The sequence below is a fragment of the Procambarus clarkii genome, chromosome 63, assembly GCF_040958095.1.
Source record: "Procambarus clarkii isolate CNS0578487 chromosome 63, FALCON_Pclarkii_2.0, whole genome shotgun sequence".
NCBI lineage: Eukaryota > Metazoa > Arthropoda > Malacostraca > Decapoda > Cambaridae > Procambarus > Procambarus clarkii.
The window spans coordinates 10,091,167-10,109,575 of record NC_091212.1 but is presented as its reverse complement, the minus strand read 5'-3'; the positions used below and the strand labels follow the sequence as shown (position 1 = coordinate 10,109,575).

Genomic DNA, 18,409 nt, shown 5'->3' with positions numbered 1-18,409 from the left:
TAATAATGAAAACAGAGGCCATTTAATGTTGGTTTAGTTAATTTATTATGCACCCCATACCTATCCTGTAAACGGTAGTAGAAAGGGTTACAGAGGCAAATATGTGGGTTCAGGGACTGAACCCCACAATTCATTTAGCTAAGCAAGTTGCAATCTTGATAAGGTAGTTACAAAATTCAATGCATATCTTCACATCAATAATGGGTTCGAGATCGACTACAAGTACAGTTTCTAAATTAAGCAACAGACATATGTGGAGAGCTAGTGTCACAATTAATATGTTTGTCTTGCACACCGCCCCCGATCCAGTGGGCAACGGTATAGGTTACAATCACTCAGTTACTACCTACAGTTAGCAAACTGAGTATATTTGGCCAAGACTTCTAGCAGCTGATCATTTTGAATGAAATATTTACACATCTCTGGAACATTTGTTATAGAATTGTCTCTGAACTCGCGTATCTTTTTTTTTTTTTTTTTTTTTACAAAGAGTGATGGATTTATAGATAGGGCTAGTACATACAATGCCTAAAACCACTATTACGCAAAGCGTTTCGGGCATTGGATGGATGGCGAATAATTTTGCTGACACAATTTACATTTGGTCAGGTCTAGATCAGCAGATAATGACAATTCCCAGAGATACAAGAATGTAGCAACTCTTGTATATATCTAAAAAAAAAAAAGATACTTGTAACCGAGTCTAAGCCGAGCAGTAGTAACATCTAGAAGTCTGCTTATTTTATTGGATGAGCCATAGACGTGTGGTTCCTCTTGCATGATAGTATGATGATATATAGAATTACTGGTGTCGATTTCACTTTGCCTCAGATCTACAAGATTTTGTTGAAGTTCTTGGAGTACTATTGCTCTCAGACTGCTTATTGACAATCCAAGGCCGTTTAATGGTGATTCCATCTCATGTTTACCTCCTAATACAAGACAGAACTGATGAGTTAGCCAAAGAATATGCTTTCATATGAAGGCATATACTCGCCTTCCGCTACTTTCTTATATTGTTAACCCTTAAAAACCTCGAGCACTGAACTCCATGAAGACAAAATCAATTAAAGAAAACGGACCGACAAACGTGGTCACAACCGATCAAACACAACACTGGCTGGGCTCAGTCGTCCCTAAACCAACAACATAACTGTCTCGCCATCTCTCAGAAGTATACATAACTACCAAAATCATTTCAACTGAAAAACACCAGTAACTTCATTAATAGTGAATAGAAGTTTTGAACACTTAGAGAAGTTGAGCGGTGATATTTTCCAATATTGTAACTGCTGGAATAAATTATACCTAAACCAGCAAATTCTTCAAGATGGTAAGTGATTTGGGGTTCCTGGCGAGTTATTTTTTCCACTGTAACATACTGTAAATATAATAAAATTGTGTTAGAATATTAAATTTAATTAGTGTATGAAAACAGGCTGGTCATTGTAATGTTTCACTTACAACTTCATTTCACAAATTTTCAGTGCTAATGTACACTACGGTATTGGTTTAGGTTAAGTTATTTTGGATTAGTTGCATAATTAGATTACATTAATTTGGTTAAACAGTTTGCAAAGGTCCTGTACTGCAGTAGTCAGCACAGTCAGATCACTATCGAAAGGTGTCGGGTTTGATTCTTGTGGCAGGACAGACACGACTAGGAGTTAGGCAACGGTTCAGAGTTGCATCCCAAACAAGGTCGGTAGTTGGCCTAGGGGTCATCTCAATATGTCTAACAGGCTGTCTCTCCAAAAATGGGAAACCAGTTTGTAATAATTCTGTATTAAAATAGGATACAGGTCATTTAATACTCAAGACGGTTCACAAATAAATATTAAAACTAGACCAATCTAACTTATCTTAACCTAATTTAACCCATCCTAATTTAATGATATATAATTTTGAAAATAAATATATATATATACTGTATATATATATATATATATATATATATATGCGAACAAGCCTGAATGGTCCCCAGGACAATATGCAACTGAAAACTCACACCCCAGAAGTGACTCGAACCCATACTCCCAGGAGCCACGCAACTGGTATGTACAAGACGCCTTAATCCACTTGACCATCACGACCGGACATAATGAGGTGATAGCCGAGGCTATTTGAACCACCCCACCGCCGGCACTCGGATAGTAATCTTGGGCATAGCATTTTACCAAATCACCTCATTCTTTGGGGCACACGTGAGGAACACAAATGCGAACAAGCCTGAATGGTCCCCAGGACAATATGCAACTGAAAACTCACACCCCAGAAGTGACTCGAACCCATACTCCCAGGAGTATGTGCCCCAAAGAATGAGGTGATTTGGTAAAATGCTATGCCCAAGATTACTATCCGAGTGCCGGCGGTGGGGTGGTTCAAATAGCCTCGGCTATCACCTCATTATGTCCGGTCGTGATGGTCAAGTGGATTAAGGCGTCTTGTACATACCAGTTGCGTGGCTCCTGGGAGTATGGGTTCGAGTCACTTCTGGGGTGTGAGTTTTCAGTTGCATATTGTCCTGGGGACCATTCAGGCTTGTTCGCATTTGTGTTCCTCACGTGTGCCCCAAAGAATGAGGTGATTTGGTAAAATGCTATGCCCAAGATTACTATCCGAGTGCCGGCGGTGGGGTGGTTCAAATAGCCTCGGCTATCACCTCATTATGTCCGGTCGTGATGGTCAAGTGGATTAAGGCGTCTTGTACATACCAGTTGCGTGGCTCCTGGGAGTATGGGTTCGAGTCACTTCTGGGGTGTGAGTTTTCAGTTATATATATATATATATATATATATATATATATATATTATATTATATTATATTATATTATATAATCTTTTTTTTTTAAACATCAATGTTTTCTGTATCTAAATATCACTGTAGTGAACAAAACATTTAGCTCTAGGATTACCTCCTCACCACCTCAGTATTTGTACAATCAGAATATACAGTACTGTACTGTATACTGTAGTCATGCAAAGAAAATGATCAAATTCTGTTCTGTCAGAGGTAAGATTCTAGTATCATAATACTGTATCACTGTTTGTTAATATTTTAAGCTGGAATCTTGCCAAAATCCCGTATCATATTTTATTTAAAGATCCTTTAGACTGGTATTTTTGCACATATTTTTGGTTGTGACTATTCTCACATTAGTTGTCTTGTTGGTCACATATGAGTATAATTTGGTGCTTGTCTCATCATGGACCTATGGACACATCCAAGTACAATATTGTACTTTGGCTATATTGTTGTGGTATAGATACTGTAGGCTATGAGGTTAGGCCCAGTTAGGTAAAACAATGCTATTTCCTCATACATTGAAAATAGTTGCTAGTTTTATTTATATTGTACTGTACATTGAAAATAGTAACTGCTATTCTGAAAAGTTATGTATAGTAAAAATATCATGAACTTCTGTAATACGCGTTCAAGCTAGGTGAGGTTATTATTTCAGAGCATGATACTGTAACCAGTACTGTATTTATTTTTTACTATACAGTACATGATAAAAGTATCAGATCACACAATGAAGAGTTAAGGTTATGAAAGCAATATATTAATGATAAGTACCAAAGAATTGTGTTCTTGGTTCATTCACACTTCCCAAAACCCAAGAACTGTAGATTCTTGTTTGAGTGTCTCATTGTGGTCTTCCACAGGGTAAACACCTGCTGTATTTTTGGCTCATGCCCATAATTTGAGGAGCTCCCTTAGATTCACAGCCTTCATTATAATCACCAACTTGTAGCTTTTCAAATTGTCAAATACAGAAAGAAAGGAAGAGTAGGAGGAAAAACCTAAACCTGCCATTGTGGGGACCTACAAAGTCTTCTCAAAGGCTTTTTGTTCAATGGGTGGTGCACACCCAGAGATGGGTCACAATAAAGTACAGTAGAAACCAAGATGCATGCATAGAAATGGGATATTCCAGTGGAAATATGAGCATAAAACAAGTGTCCAGGGAAGACAACTAGGAAACCTGGCAGCATTCCTCAAAAACAGGAAAAAACACTGGAAAATCAGGGACTTAAACCCAGGAAGCAGAGGAATCACTGGAAAAGATGCCCTAGGTGTACCTCCACCAAGATGGGGGCTGTAGCTAAGTCATCACACAGCCGGAAAGTTAGGGCACACACTTGAGGTACGCCCCCAGGAAAATGGGCACACGCACTCGACATAAAAGTATAAGAGCATGAGCCAATCCCGCAAATACACAAAGGCTCCTGCAGTACTGCAGCACAAAGATCTCCCAAGTGGCTGAAACTATGAGACACTTCCTGAAATTTGGGTACACACACTGGGGCTTGGGGAAGACAAACAGGGGACCCCAGAGTATGCACCTGAGGTTTGTGGACCCATGATGCAGGACAGAGAGGTATGGCGCATAGAAAATGAGCAGCCAGTGGGTCCATGTCATACAAGGATCTAAGGATCCCATCAACAAAACAAAGCTCAGATGAATGCACCAGAAAACTGTGCATGGTAGAATCATGCTAAACACCAACTGGTGACATGTCAGAGAATAAAAGAACTGAAGAATGGGAACCAGATCAACCAACCCCAGAGCAAATCCTGAACCTGAAGCTCGTCAGCCAGGATGCTGCAGAAATGTAATTGGCACATGTTCGCTGAACCCCATTCAACCAATAATGGAAAAGTTCAAGGGTAGTTTTTGCCTAAAGAAAAATAAAGAATAAAAAGGCTCTTATTTTCACCTTTAAGCAAAATATCTGATTATAAAGCACCACCATGGTGGTCAACACTGCCTCCATTGTTAACTGTGAGTTTGAACATAAATAGTGCCCAGAACCAAGGCCTAATCCACAGACAAAGCTTCGAATGCCAAGGTTGTGACCCAACTCAAGAGAGGACAACATTTATCTTTGGTGGTAGATTGAATTTAATGCTTCTTGTCTCTCTTGCCAGCTTGGTAACAATACCATATGAAAAGATCCTGGTTATCAAGGGGCACAGGTCGATGAGAGCCTGGCATGGGTGCAGTGTCCTAGGTGGACCCCTGGACCTGGCTCGGGGAGTGATCAGAGGAGCCTTTGCTCTGAAATATTAATAGAAATAGTTTTGAGTTTGGGAAAGATATTGAATGACAGGTTTTTATTTTAAGAGTGATAAGTTTTGACAAGTCATAATGAATGTCAAGCCATATCCTTGAATATTGGTTTAATAGCATTAAGAAAGTTCATCAAAATACTTTACTAAAAGAAAAAAAATTTTATATGAGAAATCCAACGTGCCTAGTTTCAAAGAAGGCTTTTGGCTGGTTTTCATTTGGAGAATAACACATTTCACTGACTCATTTTTACTGTATCATCTTCAGTACTACTGTATACAGTATATTAATAAAACCTGTTACGTTTTACAGTACAGTATGTACATACTGTAATAAAGTGCTTGGTCTTGACATGTATCCAGTTCTTCCATATAAAATCCTTAATTAAACACTGGGGACAATAGTGGGGTTCAACCCCACTGTTGTCTCCAGAAAAACAATAATTTCAGCCCTAGATAATTGAACCCTATCCTTAGTGTACAGTATATTTGATTATGTCCATAGAAGTGTTCCCAGTTATCAGTGAATGATATTGCATTAGCTGTGTAGTGTTTGTCTAGACAACAATTTTATGTACGGAAACTTGTGGTAAAGTTTCTGTACATAAAACTGGGACTCTACTTTACGGTATTTACTGTTCTTGTAGGGATAGTTAAGAAAAGCTTATCAATAATAATTATAATTTTTCCTCACACAGGGTGAACGTAAAGGCGTCAACAAGTATTACCCTCCTGACTATGACCCAAGTAGAGGAGGCCTTAATAAATTTCAGGGCACACATGCTCTACGAGAGCGTGCCCGGAAATTGCACCTTGGCATCCTTATCATTCGATTTGAGATGCCATACAACATTTGGTGCGAAGGCTGCAACAATCACATAGGAACAGGTGTAAGGTATGTTGTTAGCTGCTGTCATACAATTATCTGTACATATTGCTTGATAATTTGTTTGAAGGAAAATATTATGACCTGCTTAAGATTCAATTGTTTCTTTCTACCTTTCATACCCAATCCCACAAACCATATAATGTGCCAAGTCCACCATCGCCCTCGCATCTTCACAGCTTATCCACATTCATCTACCCCATCGACATTTTGCTTACCAATCCATCCACATTCATCCACTTATCTACATTCATGCATATTCACTAACATTTTTTATGTACAGTACTTATTAGTTTGTATATCGAGATTTTAAAATACCTGAGGATGTATTTTTTTATTAATATGTATGCTGTAATACTGTTGGCATTGTGAGAGATGCTTGACATGGAGATGTAGTAATACCTTTCTCAATCAACTATGATCAAAACATATTACCTGTAGTTGTTTTTGTAACTTGAAAATCAAATATATTTTCTTGAAAAAGCCTATAAAACATTTGAAATCAATAAAATATATCCTTTGATTAAATTAATAAGAGAAATACTGATAGGAGTGACGTTTTCTAATGTATTACATGTTTCTAAGCTTCTCTTTAAACAAATTGAATTGTAATACATTTTGAAGGCTAATAAAAATAATTTGTCTGGTATTAATTATAGTACAGGAGTGTCTTGTAATACAGTTGGCTTCATTCTCGACTCACAGTCGGGGATCTCAGGTTCGATTCACAGGCAGGAGACAAATGGTTGGGCATGTTTACTTTTACCTAATGCCCTGTTCACCTAGCAGTGAATAGGTACTGTACCCGCGAGTTAAGTAACTGTCGCGGGGTTGCATCCTGGGAAGATCACTAGTTCAACCTCAGGGGGACTACAGTATATGTATACTATATATACAAGCCTAAAGTATATTCAGTATACATATACAGAGACACAGGCTTCCAGTCCCCAACAATACAAATTATTAATTATATAATGTGTCTATGTTCCTGTTTCATGATTTTTCAGATATAATGCAGAGAAGAAGAAAGTAGGAATGTATTATTCAACACCTATCTACCAGTTTCGCATGAAGTGTCATCTGTGTGACAACCATTTTGAAATCAAAACAGATCCAGCGGTTAGTTTAAATTTGAGTACTGTACTGTAATGAGAGTGAAAGTAAATAAGTGAATGAATAAATAAGAGTGCAAATGAATTAAAAAATTTTAAATCAATGTACTAAAGGTCTACTGTACATTATTTATAATAAAAATGTTTGACACTGTTAGTGTTAGTGATTTTAATAATGGCATTATTAGCAATAATTGAAATAGCAGATACGTGTGTATTACCTTGCAACACATTTGGTTATGAACTACTATACTACCATAATATAAAATGATCCCTTTTAACCAAGTGAATATAAAAAGACATGTATGCTAATCATGTATATTTTACAGAATTTAGATTATGAAATAGTGAGCGGTGCAAGACGGCAAGAAAGGCGTTGGGATCCCACAGAAAATGAGCAAATTGTCCCCGAGGATAAGGAGGTAAAATTACAAATTTATATATACAATGTTTATTGATATACTGATGCTTTTCCATGTGTGTCTTGTCTTGAAATTTTCATACCTCACCAATAAGCTGCATCAGTCCAGTCCCGTTATGCCACAATTCATTATAATGCCTGTTTCATCATTCAATGTATGAAATAAATCAATATTAATCTGGTCTAAAATATCTCAATCTTAAGACCCGTTCAAGTATTCTTATTTTTACCCCAAAATGTTTCATTCACTTTCCAGGCATGATTATCATATCTGCAACTTTTCCCTTGTCAGCACACCTGTATTACTTCCTTTCCCCAGATACATTCCCATACCGCTTGTCTTCTAACAGTAAACCCACATGTGCCCTACAATTGCTGATTCTAATGAAGAGAGAAAAACAATCATTTCAGTCCTAGATAAGTGACCCTTATCCTTAGTGTACAGTATATTTGATTGTGTCCATAGAAATGTTCCCAGTTATCAGTGGATGATATTGCATTAGCTGTGTAGTGTTTGTCTAGCCAGCAGTTGACATCAGTAGTCTTAAGACAGCCATTTATTTTCAACTCCTTTTCTTGGAAGAATGCCACATATGATTGGGATTCCTCTCTCACTCTTGACTAAGTCGGTGGCTGCCTTATACTTTTGCATTAGTTCCTCACTCGTAACTTTTTCTGTATTATTTCTCCCGGCAATAATACAGTTACAGTAACAGGTTTGTTCTCATTACTGTATTACCCATATTGCTAACAGTATTCCCAATTCCTGCTCAAAGAAATGTAGCAGAAGTTGGGAACTCCTACTGCCCTCCTCCCTACCTGGTGGCAGTAGATAAGAGAGGAGGGCCATTCATATTATTACCTAGTTAAGTTGTCTTCAGTGTTTTGTTAAGTGAATTGGGTGTTGTCAGGCATTCCTCAGTAAGACGTTGAGTATTTTAAGACTACTACTCATTTTTTAGTGGACAGTTTATTTCTGTTTTGTTGATCTATGATTCCAATATGCCTTCTTTGCTCTGTGGAAGTGACAAGATAGTATTCTGATGGGTAGAGAAGTAATAGGAGACTGGCATATCCAGTATGTTTCTAGTTTCATCATTGTGTAATTAATGTTCAATAATTATAAACATATATATACTGTACTATAATTACTCAATCTTGTAAGGTTATTAAACTCCAAATATATATTTCCAGATAACACGAAAAATGGCAGCAGATGCAATGTTTAAATTAGAACATGGTGTTGGTGACAAAGTCAAATCCCAAGAAGTTGATCCAGTGCTTCAAAAACTTGAAGAATTTCAAGCAAGTCGTTGGCATGATGATTATGCATCTAACAAAGCTCTTCGGTCAGCTATGCGGGTGAGTTCCTTTCTCGTTTGTATACACTAATCTGTTTTCCCAACTTAACAATATGCATCCTGATTCCTTCCAAACCTTTTTTTGCTGCTTGATACATTCACACCATTAAGTGATAAGATTTAACTTCCATTGCTCAATGCTACTGAAAGATTATGTACAGTTGTTTGTTTTATAATTCATTTTGTTGGGGACAGGCAGCATGTGTATACAGCATGTGTGATGTGAATACAGTATTTGTTAGGTTTATATTGAGGTCAACCCCCAACCCCGAGGTCAAACTACTGACCCTCCCCAGGATGCAACCCCACAATAGTTGCCTAACTCCCAAGTACCTATTTAAATGCTAGTTGAATAGAGGCATTAGATGAAAGGAAACATGCCCAACTATTTCTGTCAAACCCGGAATTTGAACTCGGGATTCCTGATTGTGAGTTGAGAATGAACGCAATTGTAGTACTTCTTGATTACACTTGAAAATTTAAACACTGAGCATGTATTTGTTAAGAAGCAAGAAATTGACTATACAAATACAAATATTTATTCAGATAAAGTACATACTGTACATACAAGGTGAGACACAAAACATTGATGGATTTATAGATAGAGCTACTGTAGTACATACAATGCTTAAAGCCACTATTACGCAAAGCGTTTCAGGCAGGAAAACACTAAGACTAAAACTTAATACTTAATACTTTAATGACTATCTTTAATGCCATCTTTCATACATCAATTCCTTACCCATGAGATTGAAATTGAAATAAGTTATGTAGTATAAATACACACAAAGGGATGAGGTAGCTCAAGCTATTCTCACCCTGTTCAGTACAACGTGTTCATATACAGTATATATTAGACTCGCGTCACAAACAATAAGCATATTATTGAACATTCTGAGTGATAAACATATGCTGTACATTTCTTCCTTTACACATGCAGTATGTAACCAGACATACACAAATACGTTAATGACTAGGTACACAGACCATTTGCAATAGACATTCAGACAATTCAACAAAGTTACAATCTTGGTGCAAAATTCTTATCTCAGAATAACATCATTCTTTCCATTATGACACATCCAGGCTATTTGTTCAGGAACAGTCCTTATCTCAGTGTTTTTATATACATTAATCAATGGACAATCAAGGACATAATGGGTGAGGGTGTGAGATCCTTAACATACCACATAGTTTACACATAGGTGTCATTATCATTAACATCTATTCCATATTCCCAGTAATATTTGTACCCAAGCCTGAGCTGCATGTGTACAGAGTCACTCCAAGCATTTCTCCTTTCACCATAAGTGAAATGGGTGTTTTGACACACACACATGTAGTGTTGCATGGTTTGGCTTCCCTCATACATTATACCTCTTCTCGCCACTTCTGCCTGTACTTGAATATTTCTAATTTTGCTTCTTATTTGTCTCATTGTTAAAACACATTCAATGTCAACTTGTGGTTTTGATGTGGCACGTTTGGCCAGGTTATCCGCCACCTCTTGACAATTATTCCAACATGAGCTGGAATCCACATGACTTTCACTTTGTGACCTTTCAGCTGTATCTCATTTATCCTTGTCTTACAATCCTCAACTGTGGACATGAAGATTGGATTTCGACTGTTTAAGGAATCAAGTGCTCCTCGGCTATTGACAAATACAAAAACATCTTTTTCGCCTTGACGTACTTCCTCCGAATCAGCCAGAATGGTCTGCAGTTCAGCTTATGTGGATGATATATAATTACAGTACTAAGTCGAAGTTCAGTTTCCCTGTCCCACAGTTCCAAACTCGGTATATATTCCCTTATTAGGACACTACACCCTGCCTTGCCATCTTCTGCCACCGAACAGTCACAATATACATGTAAACTATTGCCTCTTGGTAACCCAGATATCATGCTTCCATACAAACAACGTAATTGTCCTGGTTCATGTTGAATCTTATTCATCTTGAGGGGTACAATTTCAACTTCTATTTTCTGTACTTTCCAGGGAGCAGACCTTTTACACTGTTGAAAGGGTTTGCAGCACTCGAGTACATCATATTTCCTGAGGCCATTAGCTAATCCCCGTGTGTAGCATGTCTCTCTTTGTGTCCTGGAAGTGTGTATGTCACTCAAGCAAGTCTGAATGCTGTGAAAGTCCTAGAAAGTCCCCTCCTCTCCTCATGAAGATAATAGATAATCAAGTGTTAATGGCAAGGACTCTGTCATACACACACAGTAAATTTAATTCCATTCTCATTATTTCAATCATGGCATTTCTTTGACATCCAAGAATAATCCTAATAGCTTCATTCTGTGTCAGCTCTAGTTTTTTTTAATTATGCCTTGCCCTGTGTAAGACAAAACGGGTGCTGCATAGTCTATCAGGGACTGAACTGGTGCTTATGTATAACATCTACAAAATAGATACCCCTACACCTTTACCAGAAAATGCTAGTGCTTTTAGAAAATGCAGTCGGGCTTTACATAAGGTGCTGATATGATTTATTTCAGCATTTTTAGTGTGGCATGTGTATCCAACATACATGCCCAGATACTCGTACAGTACTTCTTAACACGGCTCAGTTCCTTACCATTTAAAGTGTTATATTTCTTTGTTTCCTGTACTCATATTTGGTTTTGTCTGCATTTATAACTAAACCTAACTTGTGACAGGTTGTACCAAGTATGTTAAGAGCAGTTTGAATTGTGTTACCAAAAGTGACTTGTATAAGAATGTCATCAGCATATATGATTGTCATGACCCCTGGAGGATACATCTCTGATGCTAATCTGTTCATTAATACATTGTATAGGGTGGGACTTAAAACTCCCATTTGGGGGGTACCTAACTAAAACCACCTTTCCTCAGACATGTATCCTCGGTAATACACCTGACCTTTTCTCCCTTGTAGATAATCTCGTATCCAATGTAGCAATCTCCCTGTTATTCCCAGATGTCTAATTCATATAAGATTACTTCCCAATTGGCTTTATCAACTGCTCCTTATACATCAACAAAAACTCCACAATTGTCATCCACATTAGAAAAACACTAAGAGACACTCCGCAGTACTTTTGCCCTTGATAAAACCAAAGAGGTTATTGGACATGTTATCTCCTACAAGGTAGAGTAGCCTATTTAACAAGATTTTTTTCATCATTTTACAAAGAGGAATGCTAATGATACAGGCCTGTAATCTCCAGTTGACTTGGGTATAAGAATGATGACAGCCTCCTTCCATTTCCTTGGTAATTTACCTTCCCTATAACTTTTGTTAAACAAATCAAGTAATACCCATGAGGTAGTTTTAAAATAATTACACACGGAGAAAAATAGTACAGAATTTGATGTAGGAACTGAATTTTGTCATCATTGTATTTCATGATAAGAGAAACTTACATGATTGATTGGGATAGATCATAAATGTAGACACTGTACAGTATTGTACTGTACTTGCACTACGATTAATGATCTCTTTCCTCTGTTTTTTCTGGATAAGAATTTTATGTATATTAGTACATTCTCTTTCCTGCATAGTAATAATAAAGTAAAATCTGTATCAGCCAGGTGTATTTCCTAACAAACTTTTGTTTTGCTTTTGTCTAGGTAAAACGTATTGAAGCACAAACCCAAGCAGCAAAGGATGCCTCCTATCATATATTTGGTTCTCTTCTCCCGCCAAATGAGAGTGATGCCAAAACTGCCAAACTGCTGCAGTTTACTCAGGTACCAACTGTTGCCTTCTTATTTCGTTGTCCAGGTTTTCTTAGCATGTCAAGATGTGAGTGATAACATGCTGCATAAATACATAAGGCATTATTGTTTTTAAATTGTATATCTATGAAGGAGGATGTATAATTTTATCCATTTTTATCTGCAGTTTTTTAGAATGCCTTATGAGTTGTGTATTCATTTGTTATCAAATACTTTGTTTCTATTAAATAATTATATTTTTCAATGTCTTCATCTAAAATATTTGCAGAATTCATATTTAAAAAAAAAAAAAAAAAAGCATTGAATGTAATGAAACGCCTCTTTCTGGGTGAGCCCCGGTGGCTTCCCCTAGAAATATAAATTAAATAACATTTAAGATATCCATCAATGTCAGTCACTCTTTATTTCAAATGTGGCATTTCTGCTTACAAATGATCACATTTTATTTTGTGGATTGGCTATTCTTCTAACTGCTAAAATATTTTGTTGCATTGAAGTGCTTGTCCGGCATTTATTTCTATATTTTTCTACCCTAACGATATGGCACTGGCACTAGTAACCCCAATACCTATAAATGTTATTCAGAATCTCTCCAACCATTGTGCAATATATCCTTAGTTTACTTTTGGTGTAGCAACCACTATCACTGCAATATGCATCATGCTGTGAATAAACATTACACTTTGTTTTTGGTATTATATTTTGTACCACTAATACAAGTGTATTTGTACTTGAGACAGTCTGACAATATCTGTGAGAAAAACAAATCCTTCTCTGAACTATCTTGCTCTTGTAAAATACATAAATTCCTAGTGGGTATTCAGTATGTATACAGCTGCCCCTATATGAATATTGCACACTTTATATATATGTATATCTATAGGGCAACTCTATCCTAATGGCAGATTTCTGTATATTTACTCAGTTGTAATGTTATTGGCGTTTTATTGTTGATTAGTGTAAATATTAGCACGTCTTCCTCACTGGCAGGCAACTCTTTGTTCTCACCGGGAAGTGACTTTATCCCTTGTCGGTTCTGGTTTGGAAGGAGATTTTCCTTGACTTCAATGTTTATTTTTCTGGTAAATATCTCAGTCTTGAACACGGCCCTGTATGTACTTGCAGTCCCTACATGTGGGGAGACTTGGAAGCTCCATGTCCACATTTCTCTTTTTACCTCTGCCTTTGGTTAGTCAGTTTGAAGACTTGGTTACAGCCTGCCATAATCGTTTGGTTTTATCCACCCATAGTTTGTTTACAGCTTAGTTTTGGTCTGAACTTTCTGTCCTAATGCTGGGTTTTCCTTTGGGGATGGCTTCCTTGCCAGCCTCGATCTTGGCTTCTTTGGCCACCAAAGCTTTCTGTGTTGTTTATACAATCCCCAGGATGCAATATTGTCAGATTTCTTTGTGGCACCTTTGTGATTTACTTTCAGGCATATCATGTTAGGATATTTCTAGAAATATGTTTGGTCATTCTCATGTTGCTGGTCTCCCCCTCTTCATACATTCTATTTCCCAAGGAGGCTGTGATTCAGGTTTTGGCCGTTGCATTCTAACGGCTCCTACCAGGTTTTTTATTTAAGGCCTGTCCCACCTGAATCATCATCCTAGTGGCATCCTTCAGGAACCACTCTGCAGCACAATTAAGTGTCCTGTATTTAATATACAGGATGCTTGATGCTTAATACAAACATTCTTTTGCATGTTTTGTTTGGAGAGTTGGTTCTTCTGTAAGATATTCTAAATCTTGGGGAGAAACAAAAAGAGAGCATCACTCTTGGTTGTTTGGACTGCGCCTGGCTGCCCTCAACTCTTATGTGGTCTCGTTCTGGTCATCAGGAAATATGCAATGTGACTCGGGCAGGGAAGCCCTTGTTGAATACAAGGTGCTACCATCTAATGTTGACAACCCAGTTGATACTTACCAAAGAGCCCTCCATTGGCAGTCAGTTGTGATGACAGGAATGGCTTTTATTTTGTCTGCTTATGATCTTTCTGGAAGTAAGCAATTCTCAAAAGATTTTTTTTTTTAAGTCAACAGTATTTAGCTTGAGTGAAAAATTTTTGGTGCCCCTAGCACCAGTATGAATCTCCAGGGGTCTTTCTTGAAGCTTTCATTGTGACACCAGTGTCAGAATTTTGCCCTAACCAATTTACCAATCTTGGCTAAATGTCATGGCTGCCTTACTGTAGAGAGCAACCGAGTGCCCTGCTTAGAAAGGAGCATTTTATAAAACAAACCATTTTATATATAATTGTACAGTACATTCTTTTGATAATTACTTACCAAAGCATCAAAATTGTAAGGCTGTGTAGCACCCTGAACATTATAAACTATGATTTAATTCCTCATCGGGAAATATAGGAAGTGATTACTTGTTCATCATGATGTATTAATGTTCTAATTTAAATTTCAGTCCAAAACATCAGAGCAGTTACAAAAGGAGAGGCGAGCAATCATAGATATCCAGTCAGTGTTTGCCAAGCTGAAGACAAAGAAAGTTTCGTCGGAAGCAAAGAAAGCTTTTGCTCAACAGTCGCTTAAGGATATTGTAGCTAATTCACAAAAGAATTTTGTAAATTTTAAAAACACTTTAGGTCCTCAGACACTAGGGATTGTACCAAGGAAGACAGGATTGCAGGCCTCTTCAGAAAAGCTGAATGATGAATCTGAAGGAGAAATACACACAGCAGGAAATGCTGCAAGTAACTCTGATAGTGTGCATAACAGTCCCACTTCAAGTACACCCACTTACACAACACACTTCTGCACCACAACACACACAGGTGCCCAAAATAATTCAAGTACAGAATGTAATAATTGTCCATCAAGTTCACAGTTTCATTGCAGCAAGTCTGCTGGAAATGCTGTTTCTCAGTCAGTCAAAAAGGAAACAGGGCAGAGTCTTGTAAGTTATGACTCTAGTGCAACTGACAGTGATGATACCTCTTAAAAAATATTGAGATTTTGCAATAGAATTGTTGGTCATTGACTTGTTTTTATCCTATATAATAAAATATACAAAATTAATATTTTCTCATTTAATGGGTACAGTATTTGTATAGCCTACAAGTAGACACAGCTTTGTGTTGACTGTGTTTTGCAGTTCACCAAGTGACAAGTGTGGTCTACTCTCCTAACATTTCATGTATATACAACTCTTACTTTTATATATCAAAACATTCTTCCTTTCTCTTATTTACTTGACACGTTAACATACCCCACTATTTTTATTTCTTGTTGTCAGGACTACTGCTTCCACTACTTGTGTGTGCTCTCTCTCTCTAGTATTGCCTCTCTTACTGGTTGTACTATACTTTACACCAGATTTCACTCTTCGAGATTAACATCCTTTACTCTTCATCACATTTCAGAAAATGCTTAAAAGGCAACCTTTTAAAGCTTAAATACAATGACACTTATAAGCTTACCCTTAATGAAATTATTTCCTAGATACTGTACTGTACTTTCAACACTGAATACTTTCTAACTTTTCCTTATCTTGCATCATTCTTTTTACAGAAATTACTGTATATTACTTGTCACTTTGCATTTATGTAAAACTGACAACACTGCCATGATTTTTGTTAAAATTAAACAGTATAACCACTAGATACTTTTAGAACCATTTTTTGTATTAATGTAAGATCACATTGCCACAATACACTACTACACCAAAGTAAAATTTTACTACATGCTTTAATATATTAGGTTGTATGTGTAGTCCAATATTTCTAAACAATTTAGAGAACACGGAGCACAGTTGTTGTAAAGTTAACATGTGTATGCCTTGTATGGTTGAAATTTTTATAACTGTACCCCTATTTAGTTAGGTAATCAGATTTAATTAAATTGTATGTAGTACAATACAGTACTTTATATTTTTACAGGACAGTTTTAATTAATACCTTAGAAGCTCAGCGTCGAATATAATGAAACGCTTCACTCTGGAGTGTCCCCAGTGGCTCCCTGAGGCTACTGGGGCTCCCTCGAGATTTTTGTTTTATGTGAGTGACTTGGAGTTGCCATTAAATGTTTAAATGTTCAAAGCCTTCTGGTAAATTGGTATAAGTTCATATAAATGGGCAATTCTATTTATTACTGTATAGGTGGCTCTGTTCTTGTGAGTTACAATACTATACAAACTGAACAAATCAACCTTAAAAGTTTATGGGAAAAATAGGGTTAGGTTCCAGACCTTACCTTAACAGTAATGTGTTACGCTCCCTCCACTGTTCAAACCACAGATTAAACACTGATATCCAGTATGCTCAGTGATGTGTAAATATAACCCTAAACGCTTGTAAAATGAGAATGTAAGTTGTGTGGAAGCCAGACACTTGGAAATGTAGTGCAGACTCTACTCACTACTAAATGTAAAGACTTACTACTACTGTTACAAAAGTTATTCAAAATTTTTATGCACTGTACTGTATGCAATTTAATGTTATTTACTTTTCAGGCTTCCTGATCCAGGAAGCCTGTTAGGTAATTTAGGTTCTACTAGGACAAATACTGACCTTTACCTAGGAATTAAGTGCATCCTTTAGCCTACTTACTGTTAGGTGAACAGAGGCTTCAGGTTTTTGAGAAACTTGCCCAAGTGTTTCTCCTGCTGTGGGAATTGAACCCGGGACCTTTTATAGGAAGCTTCCATTGATACCCCTGTGTTATCTATACACGTATCAATGTTGTAAAACAAAGTTCAGCAGGTATGGCAAATCGTTTCCTTGCAAGTATTTACCTGCAATATTAATTTGAAAGGTAAACAATTTCTTAAATGATCTTATAAAACACATCAAAAGTGGTGTGTATATTTTATTGGCATAATCTAAATTTACACAATTTTCAGCCTTTTAACTCTTTTTTTAGCTTTAAGAACAGTAATGTATGCTTTTGTTTTTAAAAAGGTGGGTATTTTTTCCCTTATAACAGGAAAGTCTTTCAAAACAATTATCAAAAGAAAGCATCAAGCTGGGAAGACTATGTATCACTGGGTATTCAAAAGGGGGTTAAATATCGCTCAAGATGCCAATATGAGAACAAAAGGACACAAGGCAAGTGATATAAAAGGTATCTGATTCGCCAAGGAAGCTATTGACAGACAAATAAGATACAAAGCAACACACACACACATCCCACAAATCAGGACATTCTTCAAAGAGGTGCACGACAGTGCAGTTTGGACAGAAAGGAACGGGATGTTGTTCCATTAGGGTATCATGAGTTAAGTGTGCGCGTTTGATACACAACCTAGCCAAAGTCATTTTCCATTGCCTATTACAGTGGTAGGAAAAAGGTCACCTAAGAGCATGCAGTTTATTACCTGTAATGCCAGCCCAACTATCCTGCCAATGGTCACAGGTTTCAGAATGAACGACCAGGTAGAAATCTGAGCAAGAAATCCCTTTCTGAAGAAACGTTGAAAGGATGAATGACCTCCTTAGTGGCAGTGCCTGCAAGTTCATTCCAGGTAACTCCATTATGGCTTAGAACCCAGCAAATTTTGACTGTCATATTTACCAGAGATAAGAAATATCCAGTATTGGATTTTGGCCACCATAGGATGTATAGAGTTAAGACTCCAGTGCCAAGAAGGCCCTGCAAGAGTCAACCACATTGACAAAGGAATGTTGACACTGAGAAAGCAGTTGATGAAGAGCATACGAAAACTTGCATAAAGTTCTGCCATTTAGATGCTAATCTCCTGGGGGCAGGTGGTATATATAGGTGTGATCAGAAAAAAAAATTGGAGTAGCCAACACCATTGACAGACTTGAACCCACCTGTAAATAAAGCAATGGAGAGGGAGGTAAAATGATCACAAAAAATGGTCTTTCAA

The 18,409-nt window shown here is 37.1% G+C and overlaps 1 protein-coding gene across 1 annotated transcript; it reads left to right on the top strand.

Moving 5' to 3' along the window:
• Window positions 1–1,115: 1,115 nt before the first annotated feature.
• LOC123769537 (coiled-coil domain-containing protein 130 homolog) lies at window positions 1,116–16,454 on the top strand. Its single transcript, XM_045760758.2, has 7 exons — window positions 1,116–1,333; window positions 5,772–5,968; window positions 6,967–7,078; window positions 7,401–7,493; window positions 8,687–8,854; window positions 12,457–12,576; window positions 14,984–16,454. The coding sequence occupies exons 1-7, from the start codon at window positions 1,331–1,333 to the stop codon at window positions 15,518–15,520; spliced, it is 1,230 nt and encodes a 409-aa protein (XP_045616714.1). The 5' UTR covers window positions 1,116–1,330; the 3' UTR covers window positions 15,521–16,454.
• Window positions 16,455–18,409: the final 1,955 nt, after the last annotated feature.

Bases quoted from the DNA above. Each gene is read 5' to 3' on its own strand.
- LOC123769537 (XM_045760758.2), top strand. The intron at 5,969-6,966 runs GTATGTTGTTAG...ATGATTTTTCAG, and splicing joins CACATAGGAACAGGTGTAAG to ATATAATGCAGAGAAGAAGA. The intron at 12,577-14,983 runs GTACCAACTGTT...TTTAAATTTCAG, and splicing joins AACTGCTGCAGTTTACTCAG to TCCAAAACATCAGAGCAGTT.